Below are 27,667 nucleotides of genomic sequence, written 5' to 3'. Positions count from 1 at the left end.
TCTACATTTAAACCAGCATGCATAATCAAGAGATTTAGATAATGACCTGGTGAATGAGATCAGGGACAAAAGAAAGCCAAAATCAGTTTTTTTGTAGGATATCCTAGGTGAAGACCTAATATATGAATGGAGATCCAGACGAGAAATCACATTATTTCACATTTAGTTAGGTTGTCTTTATGCAGGCTGTTACAATTGTAGTTAACATGTATTAATTTGTTACAATACAATACTGTCACCATAATCTTGCTTTAAATGACACATGTTCCATTTGAAGTAACACATTTTCCCCAAATGTCTGTCTCTCTAAGGTTCTTAAAATACTTAAAGAGCTATCGTAGTGTGTGAAACTCACCATGGCTATTGCAGCGAGAGGACTCCACTACGCGGTTGTCCTGGTCATAGCACACCATGGCCTGGTACCGATATCCTTGGCCGCACTCTTTAACATCACCTTGGACCTTCATACCCAGTGGGCCTTCCATGCGGCTGCCCTCTAGTAGAATACAATCCGACCAGTTGCCCACAGGCTGTGCATTGTATTTGTTACATGGGCAATATTGTGTCTCACTCAGGGGATATACCTGGTTGTTTTTACACTGGTAACGCTTTTTAGTTCTGCCTGTGAAAAATAAACAAACAAACAAAAAACAACTATCAGATCTTGGGTATTCATTTTTTAAATCCCTTCATAGTATACTGGGTTTGCGCATTGGCTGTAATAGCTGATAGCTTTAAGAAAGGATACATTTTGGCAATTCAGAGGTGGGTTGTACAAAATACCTAATAGATTTCCTTGAAATAAAAATCAAGGCACCTTTCTGTTACAGTGTAGGTGAAGTTATTTGACATGAGGATGTGTAGTCAGTATTTTACCTGCAGTTGATTCAGATCAGTGTGCTGACTCTCCAACGGTTGTTGGTCTCTCTTAGTTGATTTCTGGTGTTTGTCATTTTCTGTTTTATTGTGAAGTCTTGTGTTTACCCCTGTCAAGCTTCCCTCTTGTGTGATTATCTGACCCCACCCTGCTTCACCTGGATCTTATCTCCCTCTTTGCAGGTGGAAATAAGATGTGTCCCATGTGTGCCAGATTGACCTGTCCATTTTTTTTCCTCTATTTTGTGCCTCCGTGATTGTCACCGTGTTATTGTTTGTGAAGTTAGTTCCCTGCCTGCTGATTTTGTACCTCTGCTTATGTGTTTCCCTGAGGATAATGACAGCTGCCAGTGTAGAAAAGCAGCAAGAGCACAAATAGACAAGCTATATGACAATCTGCTGTGTATGGGGCTAAAGGAAAAAATGCTTTTTAAAATAGTCCAACAGAAACAACTGAATATCTAAGGGCATTTTAATGCAAACTACAGATTGTGAACAGCGTTAACTCCCCAGATCAGCTCTTTGAGTCCCAGAGATGAAAGCAAACTTGCAATTCAACAAAATACCACTTGTGTATATAATACTACTTACCCATGCCACTTTAGATAAGAGCAGGGTACTGATCACTGCATCACCATGCCACTGAGCATTTTTTGAAGGTGGTAAATCTTGTTAATCTTTGCTTTATGAATTTCTCCCACCGTGCAAAGACATGCATGTTTAGGTTAACTGGTGACTCTCAGTTGATTGTAGGCGTAAATGTGAGCGTGAGTGGTTGTTTGTCTCTGTTTGTCTTTGTGTGTTGGCCCTGTGATGGACTGGCAACCTTTCCAGGGTTTACCTCACCCAATGTGAGCAAGGATTGGCTCCAGCAGACCCGCGACCCAGAAACGGATGCAGATGAATGAATGAATTTATGGTAATTCTTATGCTCTTAACTTGCAGCACAATAATCTGAATCTATTGCAGATGACACACTGGCCAAAGATAAGTAACTGACAGTACCAGATCAAATACCCACAACTATCACGACCCCTTAAACCGAAATATTGAAAGTTTTCGCCTTGATCTTTGCTAAAGAAAGTCAATTAAGCTTTGCACAGAAGAACTCAGCAACCATACAAAGGAAAACAACTTTAATTAATTAATTCATGTTCCAATGCTTATCCATTTCCGGGTTGCATGGGGTGCTGGAGCCAATCCCAACTCACAATGGGTGGGGTACACCCTGGACAGGTCACTAGTCCACTGCATGACCAACACAGAGACAGGAGACAAGAAACAACCACTGAAAGTCAGACCTACAGGCAATTTAGAATCATTAATCAACCTAGATATGCATGTCTTTGGACTGTGGGATGAAACTGGAGCACCTGGAGAAATTCCACGGAGGTATGGGGAGATCATGCAAACTCTGTACAGAAAGGCCCCAGGCTCAGAAATGGAACCCACAACCTACTTGTTGTTGGGCAACAGCACTAACAATTACATTACCGTGCTGCCAGGAAAACAACTTGTACTAGAAACATTTCTGTTTCTGGCTCACAACGTTCATCCGGTACTGAGGCATGTCCATACTCGCAAGAACTCCGCGACAATGAATTCAATATATTGAAAAGCGCCTGGTGATCGTTCACCAACACTGCCTGGACATTTAGCGAGAGTGAAGACACCACTATAAGTGCAACAAACATTAGAAACTTGGATGCAGGGACAGAGGGTTAGTGACACTTGGCGCCAGCTTGTTTTTTTTTTTTTTTGTAGGTTGCCATTTTGAGTCATTCTGAACATGTTGGAACAGATTTGTATCCAAAAGTTACAAATCTGGGTTGATCATCAGATCTTTCTTCCATTTGGAGGTAGGAAGGGAGATTGTTAAATCTTTTACAGACAGTTCTGAGTCAATTTTCAACAGTAGTTTCTTGGTGAAATTCCAAGTGGCTAAGGTGAACTGTGAATTATAGATTTGAGCTGAAGATATCCTAGAAATGAGTTTTTGTTAATACCATATTTTGCTGTGATTTCATGAAATTGTATGAATTCGCTACCTTAGATGATATGCTTTAAATGTTGTATCCCTTTGTCAACTCATGTACAATGTATTGATTTATTTTTATTTGTTTAGCCTGTGTTGGCCTGTGTATGTTTCCCAAAGCCTATGAACAAAGCAAACGACATAGACTTCAATCCTGTCTGTGTTTTGCTATGCGTGTGTATCTGTGTTTCTCACCTCTCTCCCACAGTAATGTATGAACAAAGTGAACAACATCATGTTTAACCCTGTGTGTGTCTGTATATTTCAGCTAGTGTCTATCTGTGTGTCTAGCTATGTGTGTGTGTGCTGTGGGCTCCCTGAATTTGGGTCTCAGTTTGTCCACAGGGAAAAAAATCTCAATCAATATTAGTCAATTTGACTGTAATCATAACTATGATTTCAACATGATCCCTTCTTCAGATGTAAACAGGTGAGAAACAAGTGAGAAAAGCTAACAAATGGTCTCCATAGAAACAGCTGTAAAATCAAATTGCTGTACAATGCCCAACATTTCTCCTTAACAAAGGGTACCTTTTAAGAGAAAAATCAAGGACAAAATCAATATTAAGTCTCAAGAGTAAATTTAAATAGAGTACAAGAGTAAATTTCAGTTGCTTTGTGCAACATGGTGGAAGCTCAAGTTTGACAATAATTTGGTTCAAAGTGATTTTAGTCATTGCCCACTTTGGCAAGGATAGATTATCAAGCCCCATCTGCACCATCAAAATGCTAATGAAATGTGCCAGGCTTACAATTTTCACATTTAGTGAAGTAAAATCAATGTTTTGTTTTGAATTTGGATCTTTGTTGTCAAAGAAATGCATTTTGAGAACCCCAGCTTTTAATCTAAATGGTTATGTAATCTAGAATGCAACTGGAAGCTACAGAAAGTCACTCACCCATGAGCATCCTCTTGCGGGTCCTGACACCCACACAATTAGCTGTGCAGGGGGAAAACTTGGACCAGCTGCTGAGTTGACAGTCCTCCTGGCAGGGCAGCTGGCATGGTTGGATGAGAGGTGGCATGGAACCAGCAAACTTAAAACAAGACTCAATGTCTGCCTGCCCACCATCCTGCTTCCGGCATGAAATGGCTGCAGGAAAAAGGGAAATGATGGAATGTTATGAGGGAAAACACATTCTTTGGACCATGGTCAGCATCTGTGTTCGTGATAAAACATGAAAGTACTCTGCATCCAACAGATATTGCTGGCTGTGATTCCGCTTCATTCACGAAAACTGAGGCAGCTAGAGCTCAGCTGTATCTTTGCTTTATTTTATAGAGAAATATTTGCAGTGAGCCTTATTTATGCCTTTATAAAAGGCATAAGTACGTAAACGTGCTAGTGTTGTGCAGCGATTTTTACTGGTCACAAGCACAGTTGCTCCACAAGCTCCTGCTTTTATCATACGACATGAACACAATCACTGCAATACCCTGCTGCCACTTTACGGGGGCAGCACATTCACTGAATGCAAGTTCCTTTATGTGACACAAAGCTGAGATCAAAAGTAAAGCGAAATATCGCTTCACCTCACTTTCATGCTGGTTTATTTGCCTTTTAACTGCCCCATAGTAGAGAAACCAAGGATAACTACATATAAAAAAAAACACCAGCATCAGCTATTAGAATTCAACCATCCCTTAATCTCCCTCAGTTATACACAAGATAAACAGCACACCCACAGAAGCAAACAACTTCCGGGGGATGGCAGAATTAACGATTGTAAAATGATCTTGGCCTTCCATACATTCATATTGAATTTCTCTGTCCAGCTCAGAGTATGCTATTACAGGTATTGAGGCATGGTATTATCCCACATTTCTTACAAAGACGCATTTCACAGTATTTCACATTAAGATATAAATGCAAGAGAGAAAGCCCTGCGATGGACTGGCGACCTCTCCAGGGTGTACCCCGCCCTTGCCCTGTGTGAGCTGAAATTGGCTCCAGCACCCCTGGTGACCCGGAAACGGATCAGTGATAGAAGATGAATGACTACTAAGTAAAATTAGTAGGGTAAAACAAGAAGCATTATGTGGGTGATCTCTAAGATAATACAAAAGTTTACACCAGCTGTAGTGAGCATGTTAAGTAAAAGTTGTTTTGTTTTAATATAAATACTAACCAGAATGGCTCCTGATGACCAGAGATTTGAGAATATGGAAATGGTGTAAGGTCAGTTATGTCAGTCTATGTTAGAGCTCCAGTAGGTGTGTATGAACTGCAGCCCCCTAGGCCTGAAAAATGAATTCAGCAGTCTCACCTTTTTGAAATGAATGTGTCAATTAATTTTACGAGTACTTATTTAGACAGTCATCCTGCAGTAATTTCTATGTTTTTAAGATGAAAGTAAGGCAATTTAAAATAGGCTTGGATGAGTTTTTTCAGTGTGCAGATCCATAAATCAATGGGGGCATAGAGCATAGTTACCTGTAAACAGAACAATATATAAATGAATGTTCACTGGCGCTATTAACACTTATTATAGTATTCTTATAAATAGTATTTACAGATTAATTAACATGCCATGCTGCCTCTCTACTTGTGGGCTCTGGCAAAAAAATGCATGTCAATCTGTGTGCATGGCTGAACTCACCTCGAATCTGCAAGCCTGGCCCACAAGTCTCCTGAGCTCCTGGAGTGTCCTGACGAATTGACCATGGAACTAACTGGCATCGTCGCCATTTGTGAATTTTCCATCTGAAGGAGGAGTGGAGCTAAAAATCAGGCTTGTGATTTGAAATTGGTACAACTTGGAGTCATATTTAATCACAAAAAATGTAGTTATTTTCGACAGCAATGTTGATTTACAATCTTGAAGCCTTTGTGCCTTCTGTAAATTTATGTTGATGGGGCTGGTCTCTTGGGTCACAGCTCACGCAGTTCCACTTATCGCACCTCTAGAGGCTTGGAGAACTTTCATCAACATTGTTTTAGTTTCATTTATTTTTGGGGTCCTTTTGTGATATTGAAGTTGGCGCACATTTATCCCAGTAAATGTGCATTTTTGGCTGCGACAGTACATTTACCCTTGTGTGCTTTGGTAGACACAATTTCATTGCTCTCAGTCGGGAAATATGAAACTGTGCTGTATATGTATTCTATTGTAAAAAACCAATGTCTCACATTACTATCAAAGAAATTTCACTCTAAGCACACACCATTATGTTGCGCTCAGTCATTCATCTGAGCGGGGTTAGACTGTTCTTCCTCTCCTGGTAATCCTTAACTGGCCCTCCATTTAACACAAGTACCTTAACTTCTTTTCACTGGAAGCGTCCCAACACAGAATGATCCATTATGCCTAATTACAGATTGTGATAACATGAGCAACGGACCTGCTCATGTTATCATTGTTAATGGTTTTTCTGAATATTACATACACCGTTAGTCCTGCAATATTTAAAACATCTCCTACTGGAAAGAATTGGATGAATCAAACAAGACATTTGCAAGTGTGCATGATCAGATTTGTTTGTAAAGCAACTGATTGGCATGAGAACCTCAGTTTTTCCAACCCCTCCCTCACACAGTGATTGGTCAGCTGGGTATGGTTGAGAAAGGAATCGAGGCTTAAACTTCTGTGCTTGTTGCCATTTTGATACCTGTTTGTGGAAACGTTGGCTATTCTTTTTTTAAAGACCTTCTTAGAGATATTTAAATGATCAGTAATTCATCACAACAGGTTGTTGCATCTTATGAAAAGGATTAATTACCGGTATCCTTGACAAACAGATGGAGCGTCACATTCTCTCTCCTGGGTCAGCACTTCAGGACAGTCCTGCCCTCCATTGGCTGGTAACTGGATAACAATACGTTTCCTATACTGCTTCTTCTTTGTGTTACCTCCTTAATGAAGGCAAAACAAAACACCTTAGGTCCAACACATAGTTTCAGGAACAAAAACAGCATGCTGAACATTAATATTTAAGCAGAGATAAAAAGCAACTGATTTGGTTGTATCCTTAAAAACAGCTGCCATTTGTGTCCCCTTGAATTGTTCATTAAATGATTCAATGTAGAACATGTAATACGCCTTGTTAATATCATTCCCATTGACTGCTATGTGCTGTTAGTACACCTGCACAGGTGGTATATTAAAAGGGCTATATATACACAGGATGATGATTTGATGTTTTGTCTCCTGGTTTCTTATCTATGTGTCACTGTTCTACATGCCCAGAATTTAAGAAACCTGTTTTCTTCACAGCTGTATCACCGTCTATATTCCCCAGAAGTCCTAAATAACAAAAAAAAAAATGCTTAGCATTTATTAACCAATCAAAAGATTTTGTATTTTTCATAATTTTTCAGTTATCAGGCTCCTCTTCTATGGAACCAACTTCCAGCATCGGTCCGGGGTGCGGACTCTTTAGTAATTTTAGGCTTAAAACTTTCCTGTATGACAGAGCTTATAGTTAAAAAGTTAAAGTCCATCTACTCTTTAGCTATGCTGCTATAGGCCTAGACTGCGCTGGGGGAAGGACTGAGCCTCTCTCTCTCTCTCTCTCTTTTTCCTTGCCACTGTTGCCAAGTGCTTGCTCATCGGGGGGTCTGTTGGGTCTCTTTAAATAAATTTATAAAGAGTTTGGTCTAGACCTGCTCTATATGTAAAGAGCCTTGATGTTACTTTGTTATGATTTGGCGCTATACAAATAAATCTGATTTGATTTGATCATTACGCTTAATGAGGACGCAGGTTACTTTTCGATTATTTGCCCATTATTATTTTTTGAGATTTGTTTTAAGTATTTATCTTTTTAATGAACTGTCTGTATTTTATGTATCGAGTCTATCTATCTATCTAGCATCAGTGTGATGACTGGTGAACCTACCTGCTTGACATGTTGATGGACAAGGGCTCCAGTCACTGTATGGTGTGAAAATACAATCTCTCTTGCATGGTAGTAAGCAAGGCCTCACCGTGTCCGGACGCAAACTCTCTGGACACCTAAAAGTACATCAACAGCAACAAGATGTGCATCTGACTTCAGTAGTTTTATTGGCAAATGGTTCTTAAGAATGCAATTTTACAATATGATACTTTACAAAAAATAAAAACTCTTGAATACTGAAATAATGAAAACCATTTCTTCAGTAACTCCTTTTTTTAACTCCATTTTTTTTTTATTAAAAATGTTAGTTTAGTTCTGGTGTTTGTCTTGTCACTTCCCGTTTTATTTTGAGGTCCAGAGTTTCCTTTCTTGTCCAGTTAAGCTTCCCACTTGTGTGATTCTTGAGCCAGGCCCACATGTGCATGACCATTGTGTTAATAAGTGCCCTCTCCCCATTGTAAATTAGCTGTTCTCTCTTTGCCTTCTGTGCCATATCATCTCATCCATAATGGCACTTGTTTATGGTCTTCTTCTCTTTGTGTGCCTTCATGACTGTGACCATGTTTCTCTTGATTCCCTGCCTACCGATTCTGTACCTTTACCTGATTTGACTGACTGCCTGTTTTTGATGCCTGCCTGAATAAACTGACTTGACTGACTGCCGGACTCTGCTTGTGTGTTTCCCTTGTGATTGCAACAAAGTCTTTGTGAAACTTTTTTTTTCCAACTTACTATAAAACATAGAGCATAGTGGTTAGAACTGGTGCCTCACAGCAAAAAGGTGAGGGGTTCAATTCCTGAGCCAGTGGCCTTTCTGTTTAGAGTTTGCATGTTCTTCTCATGCTGCCGTGGGTTTTCTCCGGTTAGTCCAGTTTCCTCCCACAGTCCAAAAACATGCATGTCTAGGTTACTTTTTTACAGATAAAATTCTCACGATCAGAGAAAGAATTTATCAGCTCTTGCCTACGTTAGATAAAAATCTTCTACTGAATACAGCAACTCCTGAATCAGCTGCAATGCCTCTTTTACATCTGGAATCATTCTCACCTCTGAATCTCTCAGAGCTAGCTTCTGTAGTTTCATCATCCAGACCGTCAACCTGTCTATTAGACCCAGTACCAACTAGCCTCTTTAAAGAGATCTTTTATTTAATTGAGCTGTTCATTCTAGATTTGATTAATCTGACTTTATTTCTGGATTATGTACCTCAGGCACTTAAGACCGCGGTCATCAAACCCCATCTTAAAAAGCCTAATCTTGATCCAGATGTTTTGGCAAACTATAGACACATATCGAACCTTCCATTTATTTCTAAAATCATTGAGAAAGCTGTAGCAAAACAACTACACGAGCATCTGGATGGGAACAGTTTGTCTGAAGAGTTTCAGTCAGGATTTAGAGCCCATCATAGCACAGAAACAGCGCTGGTTAAAGTCTACAATGCCATTCTAATGGCCTCAGACAATGGATCAGCCTCCATACTTCTCCTTCTAGATCTCAGTGCTGCATTCGACACCATAGATCATAATATTTTACTACAGAGACTTGAACATGAAATTGGGATTAAAGGAACTGCAATAAGGTGGTTCAAATCCTACTTATCAGATAGACATCAGTTTGTTCATGTTAACAACAGCTCCTCCTCATGCCCTGTAGTCAATTATGGAGTCCCGCAGGGTTCGGTACTTGGACCAATCCTCTTTACGCTTTATCTGCTTGCTCTTGGCAACATTATCAGGAAACAGTTTAAACTTCCACTGCTATGCAGACGACACTCAGCTGTACCTATCAATGAAGCCAAATGAAGTCAGTCAAATAGTCATACTGCAGACAAGACCAGAAAAATCCTGCTGACTCCCTCAAATGAGGAAGAAGGACAGCGATCTGACTGCTTCCCAAAAAGAAGAATGTACAGTCTATTCATTTTTTAGTGGAGATAAAAGATCAGAGGGCAGTGAAGCTGGAGAAGTTTCCTGACCTCAACGGTTTTATAAAGTCTGTCAGCCGACTGAGAAAGGACCAAGTTTTTAGCAACCTGGAGGTGTACAGACTTACACAGATGGTTACCAAGGCGAGATATGCCCTCTCTAATGATGATGAGGATGTCGACTGTTTTTAACTCCACCCTTTTTAGACATCTGTGCTTCTTTTGGTACATCTTTTATTACTTCCATCATGGCGAACATTCACATAGGCTCTTAACATTAATGGAGCTCGGAGTGAGGCCATGAGAGCTGCTGCTTCTAAACTCTTTGAGATTAAAAAACTTGATGTGGTTTAAATTGAAGGAGACTCGGCTCAGAGTCATTGAAGGAGACTCACAGCACCCCAGAGAATGAGGGGGACTGGAAGAAGGAATAGCCGAGGGGGTGGTCTTCCTCAGCCACAAAAGGTCCAACAGTGCCGGGGTGAGGGTCCTGCTCTCCAGAACTTTTAGTTCTTGCTCCGTGAAGGTAGAAAAAGTTTTGGCAAGAGACATTTTAAAAATCATGGCTTTGTATGAAAATGTAAAAATGGCTTATCTGTATTTTTGCTCCGGTTTTAAGCACAGAGAGGATGGAGTTTTTAGATGTTTTATGTACAACTTTTACTGCCTGTACTGATGAGTATTTATTCCTGGGAGGTGATTTTAACTGCACTGAAGACTACAGGTTAGCCAGGAATCACCTGGAGCCTCATCCTGCTTCCTCTGCTCAGCTCAGACGCCTGATGGAAGCCCACGAGCTGAAGGATGTGTGGAGAGGTTTTAAAGTAAGGGACATACAGTTCACGTGGACTCACTGTAAATACAACTCTGTCTCTCTGGCCAGGTGGACCACTTTTAGCATTTTAGCATTTTTAAAAGCTGTCACATTGTTCCTGTTTGTCTGTCTGATCACTCTCTGGTTCTTTGCTGTTTTTATATCCAGAATGTAAATACCCCCAGCGCTTACTGGCATTTTAACACAGCTCTTTTATCAGATAGCTCTTTTAGAGAAGGTTTTAGGATTTAGGATTTTAGGCCCTGCTGACTTTAGAGAAGCTGAACGCAGCCCTCATGACCCTTGCCAGCAGAAAAGTTCCAGGAATCAATGGTCTTCCCAGTGGACTTCTAAAAGGCCTTATGGTCTGTGCTGGGACCAAACATGCTGGAGGTGGTACAGGAGAGCCTGAGAACTGGAGTGTAACCTCAGAGCTGCAGGAGAGCCGTCATCAACTGAGGCTGAACTGGAGGCCGGTCTCCTTACTGTGTGGGGACTACAAGGTCCTGGCCAAGGCTCTGGCCCTGAGGCTCAGAGAGGTGATGGCCGAGGTTGTTCATGTGGACCAGAGTTACTGTGTGCCCCGCAGGACCATAAGTGACAATGTCACTTTAATTCGGCATGTTTTGGAGCTCTCCAGCCCATTGAACTAGGACACTGGTCTTATTTCCATAGACCAGGAGAGGGTTTTTGACCGGGTCAAACACCAGTACCTGTGGCAGACGCCCAGTGCTTTTGGGTTCAGCCCAGGTTTCATAGCCAGGATCCAGGTGCTATACCGTGACTTTGTGAGCATACTGAAAATCAACGGTCTGGCTTTCTTTTCTAACATTGTCCATAACAGCCCAATAGAGTGATCTGCTTTGTTTAAGTTACCCAACACAATCACTCTGATCTGAATGACCTGGTCCTTGCTCTCCAAATGTTTAACTTCATTTATTCATCTAACGCTTTTCCATTTCCAGGTCTCAGGGGGTGCTGGAGGCAATTCCAGCTCACACTGGGGAAGTGCGGGGTACACCCTGTGGACAGGTCACCAGTCCATCACAGGGCCAACATAGAGGTGGACAAAGACAAACAATCACTCACGCTCAAACTCACACTCAGGCCTATGGGCAATTTAGAGTTACCCATTATCATAAACATGCACGTCTGTGGACTGTGGTTGGAAACCCACACAAGCACAGGGAGAGCATTCAAAATCCACACTCAGCCCCAGGCCTGAGAATAACATCCATCATCTTCTTGACCTTCTTGCTGTGAGGCAACAGCACTAACCAAGATGCTGCCCAACTGCTACCTATACAGTAACTACTCTACTTATGAACATTCAGAGATACGAACAGAAAGAGTCGCAATTACGATCATGAACTCAAATTCTGTTCTGCATGCCTCTTCACTGCTACCCATACAGCAATGTAGCCTTCGCCACCCATCAGTTCTTTGTACTTGCATTACCACGAAGACATGTTGTGTTACGAACAAACAACTTACAAGGAAATGAATGGCCATTCAGAATGTAATTTATTAGTAAGTTGGAATGTCTGTATTATCTAATTTTGTTCACAATGTTACTCACAGGCCGGATTCTCTCACAAAAACTGTTAGAATTTGCACTTTCTCTAACATGCTGCTGTGAGCATAACTAAGTTGCTGTATCAATAACGTTATTTATTATACTGTGTCACAAGTCTGTTTTTATGTGATTTTTCCTGTTGATTGTAGTAAGTGTAACCAGATAACCAGCTAGTTATGTGACAAAGTTTTTATTTGTCTCTGGCAACTTTCTCTGGTGGTATTGGTGTCAAATGACAGAGTGACAGAGACAAGAGTGAAGTGGAGTTGACCTGTCTACTTGTGCTTTTTTGTAATTTAGTTTATTATTGTATTTTATCTATCAATGACAATGCCTGTCAGCCAAACTTATACATTTGGACAATAAAAATGACTTGAATGTAGTTGTTAACCTATAAGGTCTATGGTAGTTAACCAGATATTAGAGACTGAACATGCCAATAACCTGGCTTCAAAATGACATTAGCATTGTAAGCCTGTCACAGTGCAGAAAAAAAAATGTAAAGATACCTTATTTTGCAATTAACTCCACATAGAGAAGTATGGGGAGTCTTACTTTTTGGGAGGAACCTGGCCCACATTGACCCGAATGCAGATGACTTTCCGGGTTTGCATCCCCACTGAGCAGGAGGCATCTTCACCGTGTATTCGGCTCAAGGATGTGTTGGTGGCAGGAATGGAGGAGTCCTCAATGCACTGCCCCCAAGGACTGGTTTGCCAGTGGTATACAGTGCAGGGATGTTCATTGCAGTTTCTCACCTGCTGCAAGGCACTCATGTTGGGGCAGAGAATTCCTCCTGAGAAACAACGGGCAGGACAACGTCAATCCTTTAGCTGATTTACAAAAAGAAAAATCTGACTATAACATACAGGACATTGAAAAACTCATCGGAAGTTTTGGCATTTACAAAAGTTTAGCCACCCTTTCCTTGTAAAACACTCATTACAAATTATCAACTCATTTAACCTTCATTTATTTGCCAGGGTTTATGGCAGGTCAAGCTGAAATGATCAACTGACGGCAATCTGAAACTCAAGATTTGATCCTTCAAGCCTGGTGATGAAACTCAAGCATGGGCTCCTTTAATAAAAGAATAGAAAATTTGAAAATTACACTAAAGTAGGGAAGGCTATAAAAAACACCAATGCATTTTAGTCTCTGAATTGCCCTCAACATTTGAAAATGCCACATTGTTAAATTTTGCTGTATTCTTTAGGTTTAATGTACAACTACACTATAGTCTGAGGAGCCTTGGTTTATACTTATTTCATTTGTTCATTCATTTCCAGTACAGTGCTATTGACAGAATAATAGAAGCTAGCACTAAATGTAGATAGAGATTGACATTGTGCTTTTACTTTCCCAAGACTTGTTCATCAACAAAAAAGGTTGAAGCAACATGAAAGAAAAACTGGAGGGTCTTTGGGGACCTGCCAGCCACAGGGCTTGAGAGAAATAAAGTGGCTTTCAAGAATCTAGACAGCGCTAAAAGTCTGAATATGGACCCAGGTGTTATGTGCACATCATGTGACCCACATTATCATTAAACTTTGTTACCATTGTTGCCAACTGCTTGTTCTTGGAGGGATTTCTTGGATCTCTTTAACAACTCCATCAAGAGTTTTGTGGAGACCTGCTCTATATGAAAGTGTCTTGATGTTATTCTCTTATGATTTTGCATGATATACATAAATTTGATTTGAATTGTGTATCAGGTCTGGAGATCAATAACACATGGAAAGACACCTTATTTCTTCACTGGCCAGAGTTCATGCATTTCATGACCCAAATGTGCTGTATTCCATAACCAAAATACATTACACTCTGATTAGTCCAAATGCAGTTTCTTTGTGAACAAAAATTTAAATCAAGCAAAACATATCCCAACAATCATGATTAGCAGGGATATGTGTACAAAAACCAGAGCTAAAAGGAGACCTTCCAAAGTGTCTCTTCCAACCTATACTCATCAAGACATTGAGACAAACCAAGTAAACAATGAGACATTGCTACTTGATACAGACCTACCAAAAGATCAGATGAATCTATAATGCACTCAAACTCAAGCAATAACCAGGAATAGAGGACCTCAGTGCTTAAGTCAGACAGTTCTGAAATATTCTGGCCCCTACTTAAAATAACTATGAATATAATAAATAAAATTTCACACATCGCCAATGGCCTCACTTACACTGTTTGTCACTGTGATTATGTCACTGTGTACTGGGAGAGGAACCCCCTCCATCATTATTCACTATCTTCATTGAACTACTTGCAACAGCTATCCAATCAAAAACTGTCACAGTTCTGCCACCCAGCACCGATTCAGTACTTTTCCACTCACTCTGCCTGCCAAGCCATACCCCCCATTAAGCCAAGTCTAGTCAGCTAGGAACACAGGTGCTCTTCATCTACTGCTTTCAGCCCATTATATATTCAACAGCTCCACACTCAGTCCTTTGCCAGAATTGTCTTCGCCTTTCACTCAGTACTCTCCAGCACTCCAAGAGTGACTTGCTGTCGCTGACCTTGCCTGTCCCTGACCACGTCTTCAGCCTCTGGGTGTCTGGACCTGTCATCTTGGAACTGCTTGATGAGCTGCTTCTGAGGATGCCTTACCTTCTTCTATCCTGCACTTAGTTCAAGGCAGCATCTAATTTTCTGTTCTGCTCCCCTGCCCTGGTTACACCCCTAGGTGCTATTTGTGCTGCATTTGGGTTCTTAAACAAGCCCGTTACAAACAGGTCTGGTAATTATTGTTTATGCAGATCACTGTCTAACTTTATGTGTTGGCCCTGCATTGGACTGCCAGCCTCCGTCCAGGATATGCCCCACCCTCACCCAGAATGTTGGATAGGATTGGCTCCAACACCCCTCATCACCATTACAGATAAGTGGTAGAAAAGAGTATGACGGAGAATCATCAATGTCCCTGGGTGAAGTCACTTAAGTAGCTGAACATCTCCACATGTTTGGGTTAATTGGTGACTCTAGATTGCCTGTAGGCATGAGTGTGAATTGTGGTTTGTCTCTGTGTCTCTACTGTATGTGTTGGGCCTGCAATAGACTGGCGACCTGTCCATGGTGTACCCTGATCTCACCTAATGTGAGCTGAGGTTGGCTCGTGCAGCCCTTGGGGATAAGTGGTAGAAGAGGAATGAATGATGTATTATAGCTTGCATAATGATAAATTGATATTATATTCTATCTCTCTCTATATATATATATATTATATTGATATTATATTAAATTGATATTATTGATATTTTGAGACCCCAGTGAGATTTTTGGCCTTCAGAAATCTGCTATGTTTCTCTAATCTGGCATTTTTATTTTTGTCGCTGACCTTTACACCGAAGACAGTAAAATGCTACGGAAAAAAAGTACCAGCCAGAATACTGAACTCTGTCTCAGAGCTTGCTTTGGCTGATGGCCAGGACAAGGTGAGTTGAAACTTCATTCAGTACACACATTGACCTGTCAGGCTCAATGTTCTTGATGCTTGTCATTCACAAAATATTTCAGCTTTCTGAATGCAAAGATGGTTTAAATGTGCAGGAGGGTGACGCTATTTTGATTTCCAAGAAAGAAGACACTTGGCCCAGCCACGAGATCGCTTACCTTAATGATATTCACAGTTTCCTTATCATTTTAATATATTTAAAGTTTATATGTATGGACAGAATATTTTGTTATATTATGAAATATCTCTCAAAGCTGGCTTCTCAGAGGTTACTGAACATTCTTTATCATGCCTAAATTTTGCAAAATAAATAAATATATATATAATCTTTGGAATAAAATATTGATAGAAATTATGTCATTTCTGTGTTGGAAAAATCTATGTTTCACAAAGAACTCAGTCAACTTTGCTGAACTACTCTCATCTCACACTGCCTTTTTAATGTTTCTCATAAAAATGTGTGTCCATTATTAGACACAAACACATATGTACCAGATGCACCGCCGGTGTCTGCTGCTTTCTTGTTGTGAGTTTTGGAGATCTGCCCACAGGGCAGCCTCTCTGGGATGATGTCACATATGCTAACCCAAACAATGACAACCCGGGGGAGGGGGGGGCACACACACATCTACACACACAGAAGGAAAACCAGACATCATCAATTAATAAAAACCCCCATAAAAACATAAAAAGTGGACATGTCCAGGGAAAAAAGGATGTTTGGTCAGCCTAGTACACAGCACGTAGCCTGCACTGTGTCATATCATGGTTATAGCCCTTAAGCCCAGCATGAGAATCATTGAATAGGAATATCCATCTACATGTAATCCTTGTCTTGCTACTGCTGCATGGGTACCATTTTTTTTCGGCATATGCCAACAAAGCATGGCCAATGTGATCCAGAGGCCAGAAATCAAGAGCTATTAAAACAATAGCTAGGGTGTAGCTAGCTTGCTGCCAAGTTAGATGGTAACCATGCACTCTGCCATTTTGGTAAGGTTTGGTAAGAACGGGTCACTAAAGGCCTAAGCTTTAGGCCAGAGGCACCATTGAGATATACACCACTGACATTGGGGTTTGAAATGTTTAATTCTAAAATGCAACAGCCGATACTACTATGAGTCAGCCATTCTGAAATCACTGGGATTTTGCAGAGCCAGTAAACTGGTGGAAGAGATGACATGAAGGTGGATATATTCATTTCCCACATGTTAAACATGGAGACTAAATACTACATCACCAAAAACACAGTTGCTGTTCTCTAACAACATAAAATATAAATGTACCGAAGATTGGACGCACCAACGAAAGCAAGGAGGGACCTTGAAGAAAGTAAATGCAAAAATTGTGTGAATTTTTAAATGTGGGAATATATTGTCATATAGAGTTTAACAGTACAGTATAGTACAGTAAAAACATTTAATTCTTGGGATAATTCTTTGGGTTACTTTCTTCCTAGTCTTACCCTGCATCACAGTAACCCACGCCACAACCTTTGCAGTCGCTGTGAAGCAACACACAGAATAATTAATTTCACTTTGACATTTAATTTAAATAATACTTAGTAGAACTATAGAGTCAGAGTGTAGGATATGAAGCACAAGCGGCACATTATATGGGATGGTATATATTACTTACCACATATATGATAAGTTTGTGAAGAAGGCTACAGATCTTTGTGAATATGTTTGTCAGGATTAGTGGTAATATCTCAGGTCCTATCACATAACACGGATTATTATGTAAAGGTTAATATTAGTCCCACATTGACATACCTTTTACCAGTCTCAATTCAACTACAGCTATTTTCCATTTGGAGTTCCTACCTTCTCCTGCGTTATAGGCCAGGATAGAGCGAGCTCGGGTCTGCTTGCCCTCAGTGTTTTTTCCCGAGCAGGTATGAGAGCAAAGCGACCAGGGAGTCCAAGGGCTCAGGACACAGTCCTTTGGACAAGGCACCTTACAGATGACAGGCATGGGTAGGATGGCATCACGGCAGAGCTGCCTCTCCACATATTTACCTGGATGATGCAACAAAAGAAGAGAATATTAATAATAAGTGTTTACCTGTTAACACTGCTTGTGTGTGTGTATGTAATGTGAAAATTAAATAGAAAACAACGTGGCCTAAGCTGCTTTATTTCATTACATTTTACATCAATATTAGAAGTAAGAACAATTCACTGGAATCAAAAGGATGTCAAAAGGCACCATTCTGAGTAAGCCTCCCTAAATACCTTAATGACTTGAGTTAAACAGTTATGTGATAATTCAGAAGTATTTGTATTAGAGGTCTTCAAGAATTTGTTATTTTTAGGGAAGGGAATTAAAGGCTAATTTGTGGCATACGAATCAATATCTGGTGGCTATCTTTACTGTCCTTGACTCCAGCCAGCCCATTGTTTTGGGAACAGTCCGTATCTGTGAAAATCTTAGTGTAAAGGAAAAAAGGCGGCATCTGCTGAGTGAAATTACATATCTTTGACCCCAGGGTGGACATAAACTCATTTTCATCTAACGGACAACAAAAAATCACTAAAAAGCTATTCAGGAGAAACTGGAGGATGTTTCATGGCTTTGTGAGTTGGGTGTTGTTGGTGAGAGGCGACTGTGACAAGCATTAGAAGAATTCAATAGAATAGATGCGGGTGGAAACCATTCTGTATGAGAGTGATAGTGTTCATAAACGCACTAGTTCTTCAACCAAAAATGGCAGCCCGCCAAAAAGGAAGACAATTAACAGTACATACAATAATCATATTACTGTAATGGAAATGTCAAGTAAACAAATGGCCAGAAACGTGCGACGAAATCTGACCTTGATAGAGGTAGATCAAAAATTTTGACTCAATGGAATTTAATTTTATTATTGGTCATTTTTAAAGGTCCAACAGGGATCACAATGTCTGTATGAATAATGTGGTTTGTAGTCCATTTGCAGGTGATTATTATTCATTCGTTCATCTTTAACTTATACAATTCCAGGTCGCGGGGATGCTGGAGCCAATCCCAGCTCACAGTTGGCAAGGGCAGGGAACACCCTGGACACGTCACCAGTCCATCGCAGGGCAAACACACACAGAGACAGAGACTAACAACCACTCACACTCAGACCTACGAAAAATTTAGAGTCACCAATTAACCTCAAAAATTCATGTCTGTCAATAGTGGAAGAAAATCGGAGTACACAGAGGAAACCCAGGTGCGGGGAGAACATTTACAGAAATCGAACCTGCAACTTTTTTTACTGTGGGGCAACAGCGCTAGCCATTATGACACTTACAAATAGACTAACCCACACTCACTCGCGGGTGTACACATTAACAAGGAAGTAACAAGTTTTGTAAATTTTCATACACAAAGATATAAACCAGTGATGCCATGGTGACGGCCCGCGGGCCGGAACCGGCCCGAATGGACATCACATCCGGCATGGTTACAACAGTGGTTGAGAAGTTTTTTTTTATATATAAATAATAATATGATACAATATCAACACATTTAAATCTACTTTTCTTTTCTGATTCTTAATGGTTTTAAGTATAATATTCATTTTTAATTCATTTCCATGTAATCCAACCGTTTGTCTCTCGCTCGTGCCCGTCTCTGTTGCAGCGCGAGCGTTGACCAAGGTACTAAGGGACGAGTCTCTCCCGCTCGATATCAGTCAGGATGTTATCTAAAAAGCGGAAGGTTGACGCTGAATGTCGCATCTTTCAGGAGAGATGGAAAGAAAAGTATTTCATTTGGGAAGTGGGGGGTAAACCAGTATGTTTAATTTGTTCGCAACAAGTGGCTGTGCCAAAGGACTACAACATCAGACGACATTACGAGACCCATCAGGAGAAGTACAGTACACAGGGCAACGTAGGACACAGAAGCTAAACAAGCTAGCCTCATCCCTCCAAAAACAGCAAGCCGCTTTCTCGAAATGCCGAGAGACATATGAAGGTTCGTTTTAATTGTATATCTTCTCAAAGTCTTCAGGGTTCCTACGCAAGTATGGAAAAGTATGGAAAATCAAGACTTTTGTATGGAAAAATGTTCAGGATTCAAAGCCTGTTAACACAGTTCTATTTTCGAAAACATAAAATTAATTTAAAATTATCGATCTGGTTTTCCAAAGCGTTTGGCAGCACAGCTGTGAAAATGATTGTGTGAGAGCACACAGTACACGTCCCAGAAAACATACATCCTCCTCCAATCCACTTTAAAGCCCGCCCAGGTGTCAACACTAAAAGGCTTCTGGCTTCCACATGTAAAATGTAGGTGGCTTATCTCCTCATGTTTCATAGTGCAGGGAAGTAATGATGGGGAGGGAATAAAGGAGATAGGTATGTGGAAATGTTTGTAGGAGTTGATTGACAAAGTTAATGTGCTATCAGTTGTTTGTTGTAATGTTAGGTCTTTTTTATTCATTTCTACTGAATATTTAGTCACTTGGCTTGTTGGAGTACTTAACCTTGGTACATCTTTTGACTTCTTTAGGCCTACTTAGCATTGGCCTAATTAGGCCTGTACATCGAGATGATTTTATGTGCAAGTTGTCAATAAATCTGATCAAAGTAATTTACAGTTTACTTGTGGTATTTATGTGACCTAGTGCATTTTGCTGTTTTTAAAATATTTTAAATATAAGTTACTGGCATGCAGAGGTTGATGTTACACAGTTATAGAGGGTAAATTGCTTTTGGCTGCCATATAATTGTAGGCTTCATTGTGAGGCTATTGTATTGCATTTCATTTTTAATGTAGCAGGCCTTCCTAATGATATCAAATAGCATGTCTATTTGTTTAGTGTTTGGTCTTGCCAGGCCAAAATTGTACCGGTAATTTGGCCCCCCGAGGTCCCACTTGAAAACAATCTGGGGGGGAATACACTTCCCCTTCCTGGATTTCTTCCTCTGCTTCTCCCTAGAATCTGTCTATCTTAAGAGCTCCCCCTGCTGGGCCCCAGCTACTATTACTTCTTCTAATCCAAATCCACTGACTGGATCTTACTGCCTCATCCGACATTTCTTTGACTATTTTCCTCACACTCTGTCCCCTTCCTCCTAACTCACTCAACAAAGCAACAACAGATCTGGCTACAAACCCTCTACATCCTACTTCCACTGGACAAATGCTAACCTTCCATCCTCGCTGCTCAGCATCCTTACCTAGATCTGCATACCTGAGCTTTTTCCTTTCATATGCTTCTTCAACTGAATCCTCCCAAGGCACAGTCAGCTCTATGAAATATACTCTCATTCTACTTCTAGAGATAATAAAAATAAAATAAAATTATATCAGGCCTTAGCTTTGTACAGGCTATTTCCTGGGGAACAACAAGCTTTCCTCCTAAATCTACCTGCATCTCCCAGTCATTGGCATCCTCTAAGCTGTGCCTTGCCTCCTTGTTATGTTATTAACTTTCCTTTCTTTTTGAACAAAATGAATGGCCACTCTCTTTGCCTTAGACCTTTGTAAGTTAGCCTGCCTCCGTATATCTTCAATGCCTGCAGCTAAGCTGTTTAAAACCTGGCTATGTCACCACGTATACCGTCCTCGTGGGACAGACTAACCTTACAACCTGACAAGGTGTGCTTTAGAGTTGCAGTACCTGAACACAACGACCATAGTGGATCTCCATTTACCCAGAGTTTTCATATGTTTCATATGTTACCCCTATCAAAAATCTAATACTACTTTCCTCCATACTCCACAGCTCTTTCCAACTAAGCTTTTTCTTCTCTACACCTTCCCAGTTCAACCACTTTCCCTGCTTAGCCTAAGCCACTGCCCTCGCACCCCTTAATAGTTCCTCCTGTCTACGAACCTGCACCTGAACTAGCCTCCTCTTCTCTTTGGGACCTGCTCTACTGCACACCGGTTTGCCTGGGCCAAGCCCCAAACTTCCCCAGCCTATCTGTACATTACCCACAATCTTTGTATGCCTAAGAGCTGCTTTTGCTTCCTGCACTGCCATTCTTGGATTCCATTTTCTCCCCTTGGTTGGGTTTGGAACCACCTTACAAACTACCACATCTTTACTCCCAGATAACAGGAGCTTTGTCCTAACCTTAGTACATTTAAACTCCTCCACTAGACTAGATACTGGGAGCTGAAGTATGCCTTTCCCATACAGTCCCACAGTGCTTAAACATCTCGGAGCACTGAGCCACTTCCTAATGTAAAAGCTAACTACTCTTTTTCTCCATTTTCTCTGCAGCAGATATTGGAATTTCATATACTGACAGTGGCCACATCAACCTGGGAAATAATCCAAACTGCAAACACCACAGCTTCAACTTTCCTGGAAGTCCTGATTTGTCTATTCTATCTAGTTCCTCAGCAACATCCTTCCTAAACTGCACTAACTGTTCTCCGTCATGCAAATCTGCCTTTTACGACCTACCTAGACTCCTTACTGGTTTTTCCCTAATTAGTGGAACCTCCTCTTCATCTATTACAAACTTTTGATCACTTAATCTCCCTCTAATTATTGAGATACTTCTAGACTTACTAGGCTTGATTTTCATACTAGCCCAATTTAAGTTATAATTACATCTGACTCAGAGCAGTTTTTATGAAATAGTTTTTTTAAGCTAAGGCTTAATCAATAATAGAGTTTCATGCATCTACTTACCATCACTGTTGACACACTGTGCTTGTGGGATCTGTGTTCCTGGCCCGCATTCCTTGTCATCAGGGATACAATCCTCCAGTTTAGTGACAAGCCAGTCATAGCAGCTGGGGTCCTCACAAGGTATTGCCTCCACCAGGTGGGGGCAATTCCCAGTCCAGCCAGTCAGCTCATTAAGAATCTTCCGCTTTCTGAGTTTGAAGCCTGTCCAAAAAGAAGAGGAACCTAATGTAACTGAACGGGAACTACAGCCACACTAATTGCATTGCCAGTATGATCTGCTGAGTAAAAATGACAGCAACTTATGTTCATAGCTGTTGTGATATTACAATTAACATGAGACTAAGAAGCCTGGAGTGGACAAAATCCTCCATTTAACATCATGGCATCATCATGTAATCCAGAAGTATTATAACATGTCTGGCAAAACAGCCAGAGGAATTAAAAATCTCTGGTATTTTTCAACTGGTAGGTAGGAATGTTTTTAGTTTATATTTATTATTATTATTATTATTTTTTTTTTTTTTTTTTTTTTGGGGGGGGGGGATTCATTTGTAACTATATATTAATAAAATTTTATGCTATATACCCAATTTCTAAATAACAGATAAAGGAATGTAAGCCTTCAAACTATTCTTACAGTGCTGGGCAGAAAAAAATGATGGTTTATGTTCAAACCATAAATATTGTGCAGAACATACAGTACAAACTAATGTTCTGCTCTGGAATCAAAGCCAACTCATTTCCATTTCACTGTCAGAGATATAAAGATATAAAGCCAGAATTCATTCTGAGTCCAAATCTCTCCAGATAATGAGAAGTAACGCTGCACTAAGTTTTGAATGTGCAAGAAGACAGCAAGAGCAGAAGTGCTTTCATGGGCAGAAGTGAGTGTATTGGATGCATTAAGTTAAGGAGAGCAATTTCCAACAACCACCCCTCATGTCAGGAGCTTCATTAAGTTAGTCAACATGGAGAAGTTATGTCAGACACTGCAGTTCTGGTTTGGCAGCAGCAGCAACCAAATTTTTCCTGCTGATGGGGTAGCAGAGAGTCCAACCAGTGGCAAATAAGATAATATTGTCCTTTATTAGTACCTCAGTGGGAAAATTTCATCAACATCAAACATCAGAGGGAAGGAATATAGCACACAGGGATAAGCAGAATAAATAAATAAAAATAATGTAGCAGGAATAAGAAGCACACAGGAGCCTGTCCCAACTTTGAACTTTATTCCTCAACTTCCAAACCAAACTGACTCAGGAACAACAATGCACCAGGAAACCCGGGAACATAAAGCACACCCACAACCCACAATCCTGCTGGGTGAGATGCAGGCCCCCTAGGGTACACCACAATATAAGACAAATATATGAAAGAAGAATTCACTAACAGCTATGTACAAGCGAAAATATATGTAAAAAGCCACCAGATATGTACAAGAGAATTGTACAAGAGAATTATTTTGATGAGCAGAGGGGGTTTGCGGTGTGCAGTCTACTGGTTGCACTGATTGTTGTAGCAGGAAGGACCTGGGGTAGCATTGCTTGACACACCCTGGGTGGGGCATCCTCTCACTGAAGGAGCTCCCCAGTGCTGTCAGAGTGCCCCATAGGGGGTGAGAGTCATTCGACAACATAGATGAGAGCTTGGGCCTTATCCTCCTCTCACACTATCCCTCCAGTGAGTCAAGAGGGCATGCAAGGAAAGAGCTGGCCTTCTTGATCAGTTTGTTCAGTCTCTTCCTGTCTACTGCTGAGATGCTGCTTCTCCAGCTGACAACTCCATAGAAGATGGCTGATGCCACCAGAGTGACATAGAAGGTCTTAACCCCTTCACTCCAAAAGATCCCAGTCTCATGAGCAGATAGTCTGCTCTGGCTTTTCCTGTAAATTTCAGATGTGTGATTTGACCATTAAAGTTTGTTATTAAGGTATTGGGGGATATTGCGCCCGCCTGCAAAAATCAACCACCATTTATTTTCACAGCATTGATCTGGAGCTGGTTCTGCATACACCAGTCCACAAAGTTCTGTATCAGTTCTCTTTGTCGTCCCCATCTGCCGTGAGGCCAACAATGGCAGGGTCATCAGAGAACTGCTGTCGATACCAGCTGGGAGAGTTGTGAGAGAACTCTGCAGAACAATGACTGTTCCTTGCCCCTGTACTGCAGATGACTATGTCAGACACACAGTCCTATTCCCCTTACATACTGTGGATGGTTTGTGAGGTAGTCCAGCATCCACGATGTGAGGAGAAGGACAACTGCTGTGTGTTCCAGCTTGCCCCTGAGTAGAGCAGGTTGGATTATGTTGAAAGCACTGGAGAACAGCTCAGTTTGTATTTAAGTCTGGATATCTGTCTAGTCAGTGTTGGATCCTTTGTCCTCTTATCCTTTGTCTGTGGGCCTCTTGCTATCCTTTTGTCCATCTTGTTTTCCTTGATTACCCTGTGTACTAATCTCATCGTGTTTGCTTTGTTTTATGTAAGAGCAGTTTGCCCTTTTTGTCATGGTTTTTCCTCCCTGCCCCCTGGCTGTTTTGGTTGCCTGTACCTGCCTGATTTTCCGTGTATGACCACCTGCCTCCATCTGATTAAAAGACCCTGCTTTTTTGGACTTGATACCTTGCCCTGTTTCCCTTTTTGCTCCTGCAATTGGGTCCTCACCCCAGCACCCCAAACCGTGACAGAAGGATCCAACCAGAATATGGATCCAGTGGAGCAACGCCTTTCTAGACTTGGTTTTGTGGGTCTCCAGCCCCATAGCTTGGAACCCGCTCCTGCTTGCAACCCTCTCTGGGAAACCTGTCTGGTCCTGGGAGGCCCTTGCTCTATTAATAGAGCCTTCAAGGCCGTGGTTCCACCTGCTCAGCCTGCTAGCCACTGGCCACCCGTCCAGCCTGCTAGCCACCAGCCACCAGACACACCCTTCTCCCATTCCTGTCTTGGCAGCCTTCTTCAACTTCAACTTCCTCAGTGGATTCCTCACTTTGGGTGCTTTGAGGATCAAATTGTTGAGGATCAAATTGGCATTTTGGTGGGATTTGTGAGGTATGGAGGTCTGGGGTGGATCTAAGCTGAGTGTTGAGAGGGAGGTGGAGGTGTGAGAGGTGGTGGGGTAGGTGACTAGGTAATGAAGTACAAGTACTTTGTTCCTGTAGTTAAGTATATTTTTCAGGCATCTGTACTTGAATATTTATTTTTCTGATGACTTTTTACCTTTACTCCCTACATTTATACACAAAAATATGTACTTTCTACTCCTTACATTGTAAAAACAGGCTCGTTAATTTTTCTTTTTTTTTTTTTGAAACCTCCACAGACGACATGACGTAAAAGCATACATAAAAGATGTAACGAACTAGAGAGGGGAGAGAGGGACGGGTAACCGCAGGAAGTCGAGTGAGTGAGGGGACGGTAGAGAGAGAACCAAGAACTTGTACTGGAGCAGAAATGATCGAAAGATGTATTGTTTCATGAATTACAAACATTAATTTTTATTTTGAAAGTACATTTCAGAGACTTTCTTACTTTTACTTGAGTAAAGGCGTTGAATCAGTACTTCTACTTTTACCAGAGTATTTTTTTACACATGTACCTCTGCTTCTACTTAAGTACAGAATATGAGTATTTTTGCCACCTCTGCCAATCTCACATTAGCCAAGGGCAGGGTACACCCTGGACAGGTTGCTAGTCTATCGCTGGTCCAACACAGAGATGAAGAATCACTCACACTCAGACCTCAGGGGCAATTTAGAGTCACCAAAAATGCATGTCTTTAGACTGTGGGAGGAAGCTGGAGTGCATGTCAGAAACCCCCACAAGCACAGAGAGAACACACAAACTCCGCACAGAATGGTCCCAGTCTGTGGAACTGAACCCACAACCTTCTTGTTGTGGGGCAACAGCGCTGACCACTATTCTGCTTTACTGCCTGTTTTTTTTTTTTTTTCAGTGTTTGTTCCACATTGGTGTCTTGAAAGCTTTGATATTTCAAAAGAAAAACTATATGGACAAATCCCCTCTTTTCTTTGGTTAATATAATTTTCTTATCCACTCCATTCCAAAGAAAATATTTTATATCTGTAATATATTGTTGCAGAATGCACACAGGTATCATCCATGTTAAGTAATTTATCTGTGGAACCACAACCAATTTTATTCACTTCACCACATAATATCAGGCATAATTTTCTCCAAATATGAAATGTAATGTCAATTTTGTATCATAAAGTCAATTTTGTACCATACTGCCATTTACATATTAGTGGTTTCAAATTCTGAGTTTTAGTTCTAGCCTTAAATATTTCATACCTACAAGGACCATTTCAAACAAAATGTGGATAGCAAATTATGGAACATGGATTGGCACAGCTTCTGTGCCAATTGACAGTAACCAGAAACTTTAGAACGATAAGATTGATAAGTTCAAGTAACATTGGTATGGAAATAGTGGATCACGACTACCAAAATATGGTCCGCAACGAGAAGAAAATTTGTCAGGATCATGAATAAAAGGGGCTATTCATACATTATACAATTCTTTGTTCTTTATAAATAATGTTTGGTAAAACCTGACTTTGTTTAGGACAGTATTTGCATTTACATCCTTTTTTTGATATGTACAATACAATGGCTTCATTAAAGCAGTCTGGAAGTAAAATGAAATGTTTCACAGAAGATTTCTCTAAGTAATTGTCAGGTTTTGGGTTAAAGCTGGTGTTAGTGTTCTGTCCATGTCACTTCCTGTTTTATTTTGTAGTCCTGGTCCCTTCGTGTTCCCGGTTATGTTACTTCCTGGTTGTGTCCCATGTTGACTGTCTCCCCTGCCCTGATGTGGATCACCTGTGTCTCGTTTACCACTGTGTATTTAAGTCCTGTTTTCAGTCTTGTCCTTGTTGGATCATTGTCGTTGTCGTTTCGCTGTGTCGTTGTCATTGTCGGGTCACTGTGTTGTTGCCTTGTCCATGCCCTGCCTAGTTGTCTTGCCCATGCCCTGTAGATTTTTTGCCCTGTCCGTTCTTGAGTAAAGTCCTTTTTTCCACCTACCTGGTTTCCGGCTCCTGCATCTGGGTCCTACCCGCAACACGCTCACCGCGTTCTGCCCCCCCAGTCCTGACAGTAATGGATTTAAATACCTACATATTTCTTATAATATTCTGCTGGGAAACCATCTATACCTTTCAGTTTTCATACGCTTAATTGTAGATTGTACCTCTCCTTCGTCCAAACTTCTTTTGAGTTTTGCCTTCTGGAAAAAGGAGTTCATGTCTTCACAGCTAACTATACCAATAGGAGTCTTCATAAAAGTTTTTTGAAAACTGTGATTATTTTTTTATGTAATCCGTTTATCATCTTTTCTAATTGCTGTGATGGTATTATTTGAATCCAGGTGTTTCAGATGTTTGCCACTTGTCTTTTCACCAAAATGTATCTATACATTTCTATATCTATTTCTATATCTATACATAATGTAACTAATATTCTGCCTTTTGTAGATATTTTATTTAAC

General features: G+C 40.8%; 1 protein-coding gene across 1 annotated transcript in view; it reads right to left on the bottom strand.

Moving 5' to 3' along the window:
* The window catches only part of thsd7aa (thrombospondin, type I, domain containing 7Aa), a 160,070-nt gene that overhangs the window by 49,707 nt on the left and 82,696 nt on the right, over positions 1-27,667 (bottom strand). Inside the window, exons 6-13 of the mRNA XM_029514874.1 lie at positions 22,160-22,360; positions 17,358-17,552; positions 12,624-12,864; positions 7,752-7,867; positions 6,633-6,765; positions 5,513-5,616; positions 3,811-4,005; positions 356-622 (exon numbers count right to left, since the gene is read on the bottom strand). Of these exons, the coding sequence (XP_029370734.1) occupies positions 356-622; positions 3,811-4,005; positions 5,513-5,616; positions 6,633-6,765; positions 7,752-7,867; positions 12,624-12,864; positions 17,358-17,552; positions 22,160-22,360 (1,452 nt within the window). The remainder of the gene's footprint in view (positions 1-355; positions 623-3,810; positions 4,006-5,512; positions 5,617-6,632; positions 6,766-7,751; positions 7,868-12,623; positions 12,865-17,357; positions 17,553-22,159; positions 22,361-27,667) is intronic.

Source organism: Echeneis naucrates, chromosome 11 (genome assembly GCF_900963305.1).
Source record: "Echeneis naucrates chromosome 11, fEcheNa1.1, whole genome shotgun sequence".
NCBI lineage: Eukaryota > Metazoa > Chordata > Actinopteri > Carangiformes > Echeneidae > Echeneis > Echeneis naucrates.
This window is presented reverse-complemented; position numbering and strand designations above follow the sequence as displayed.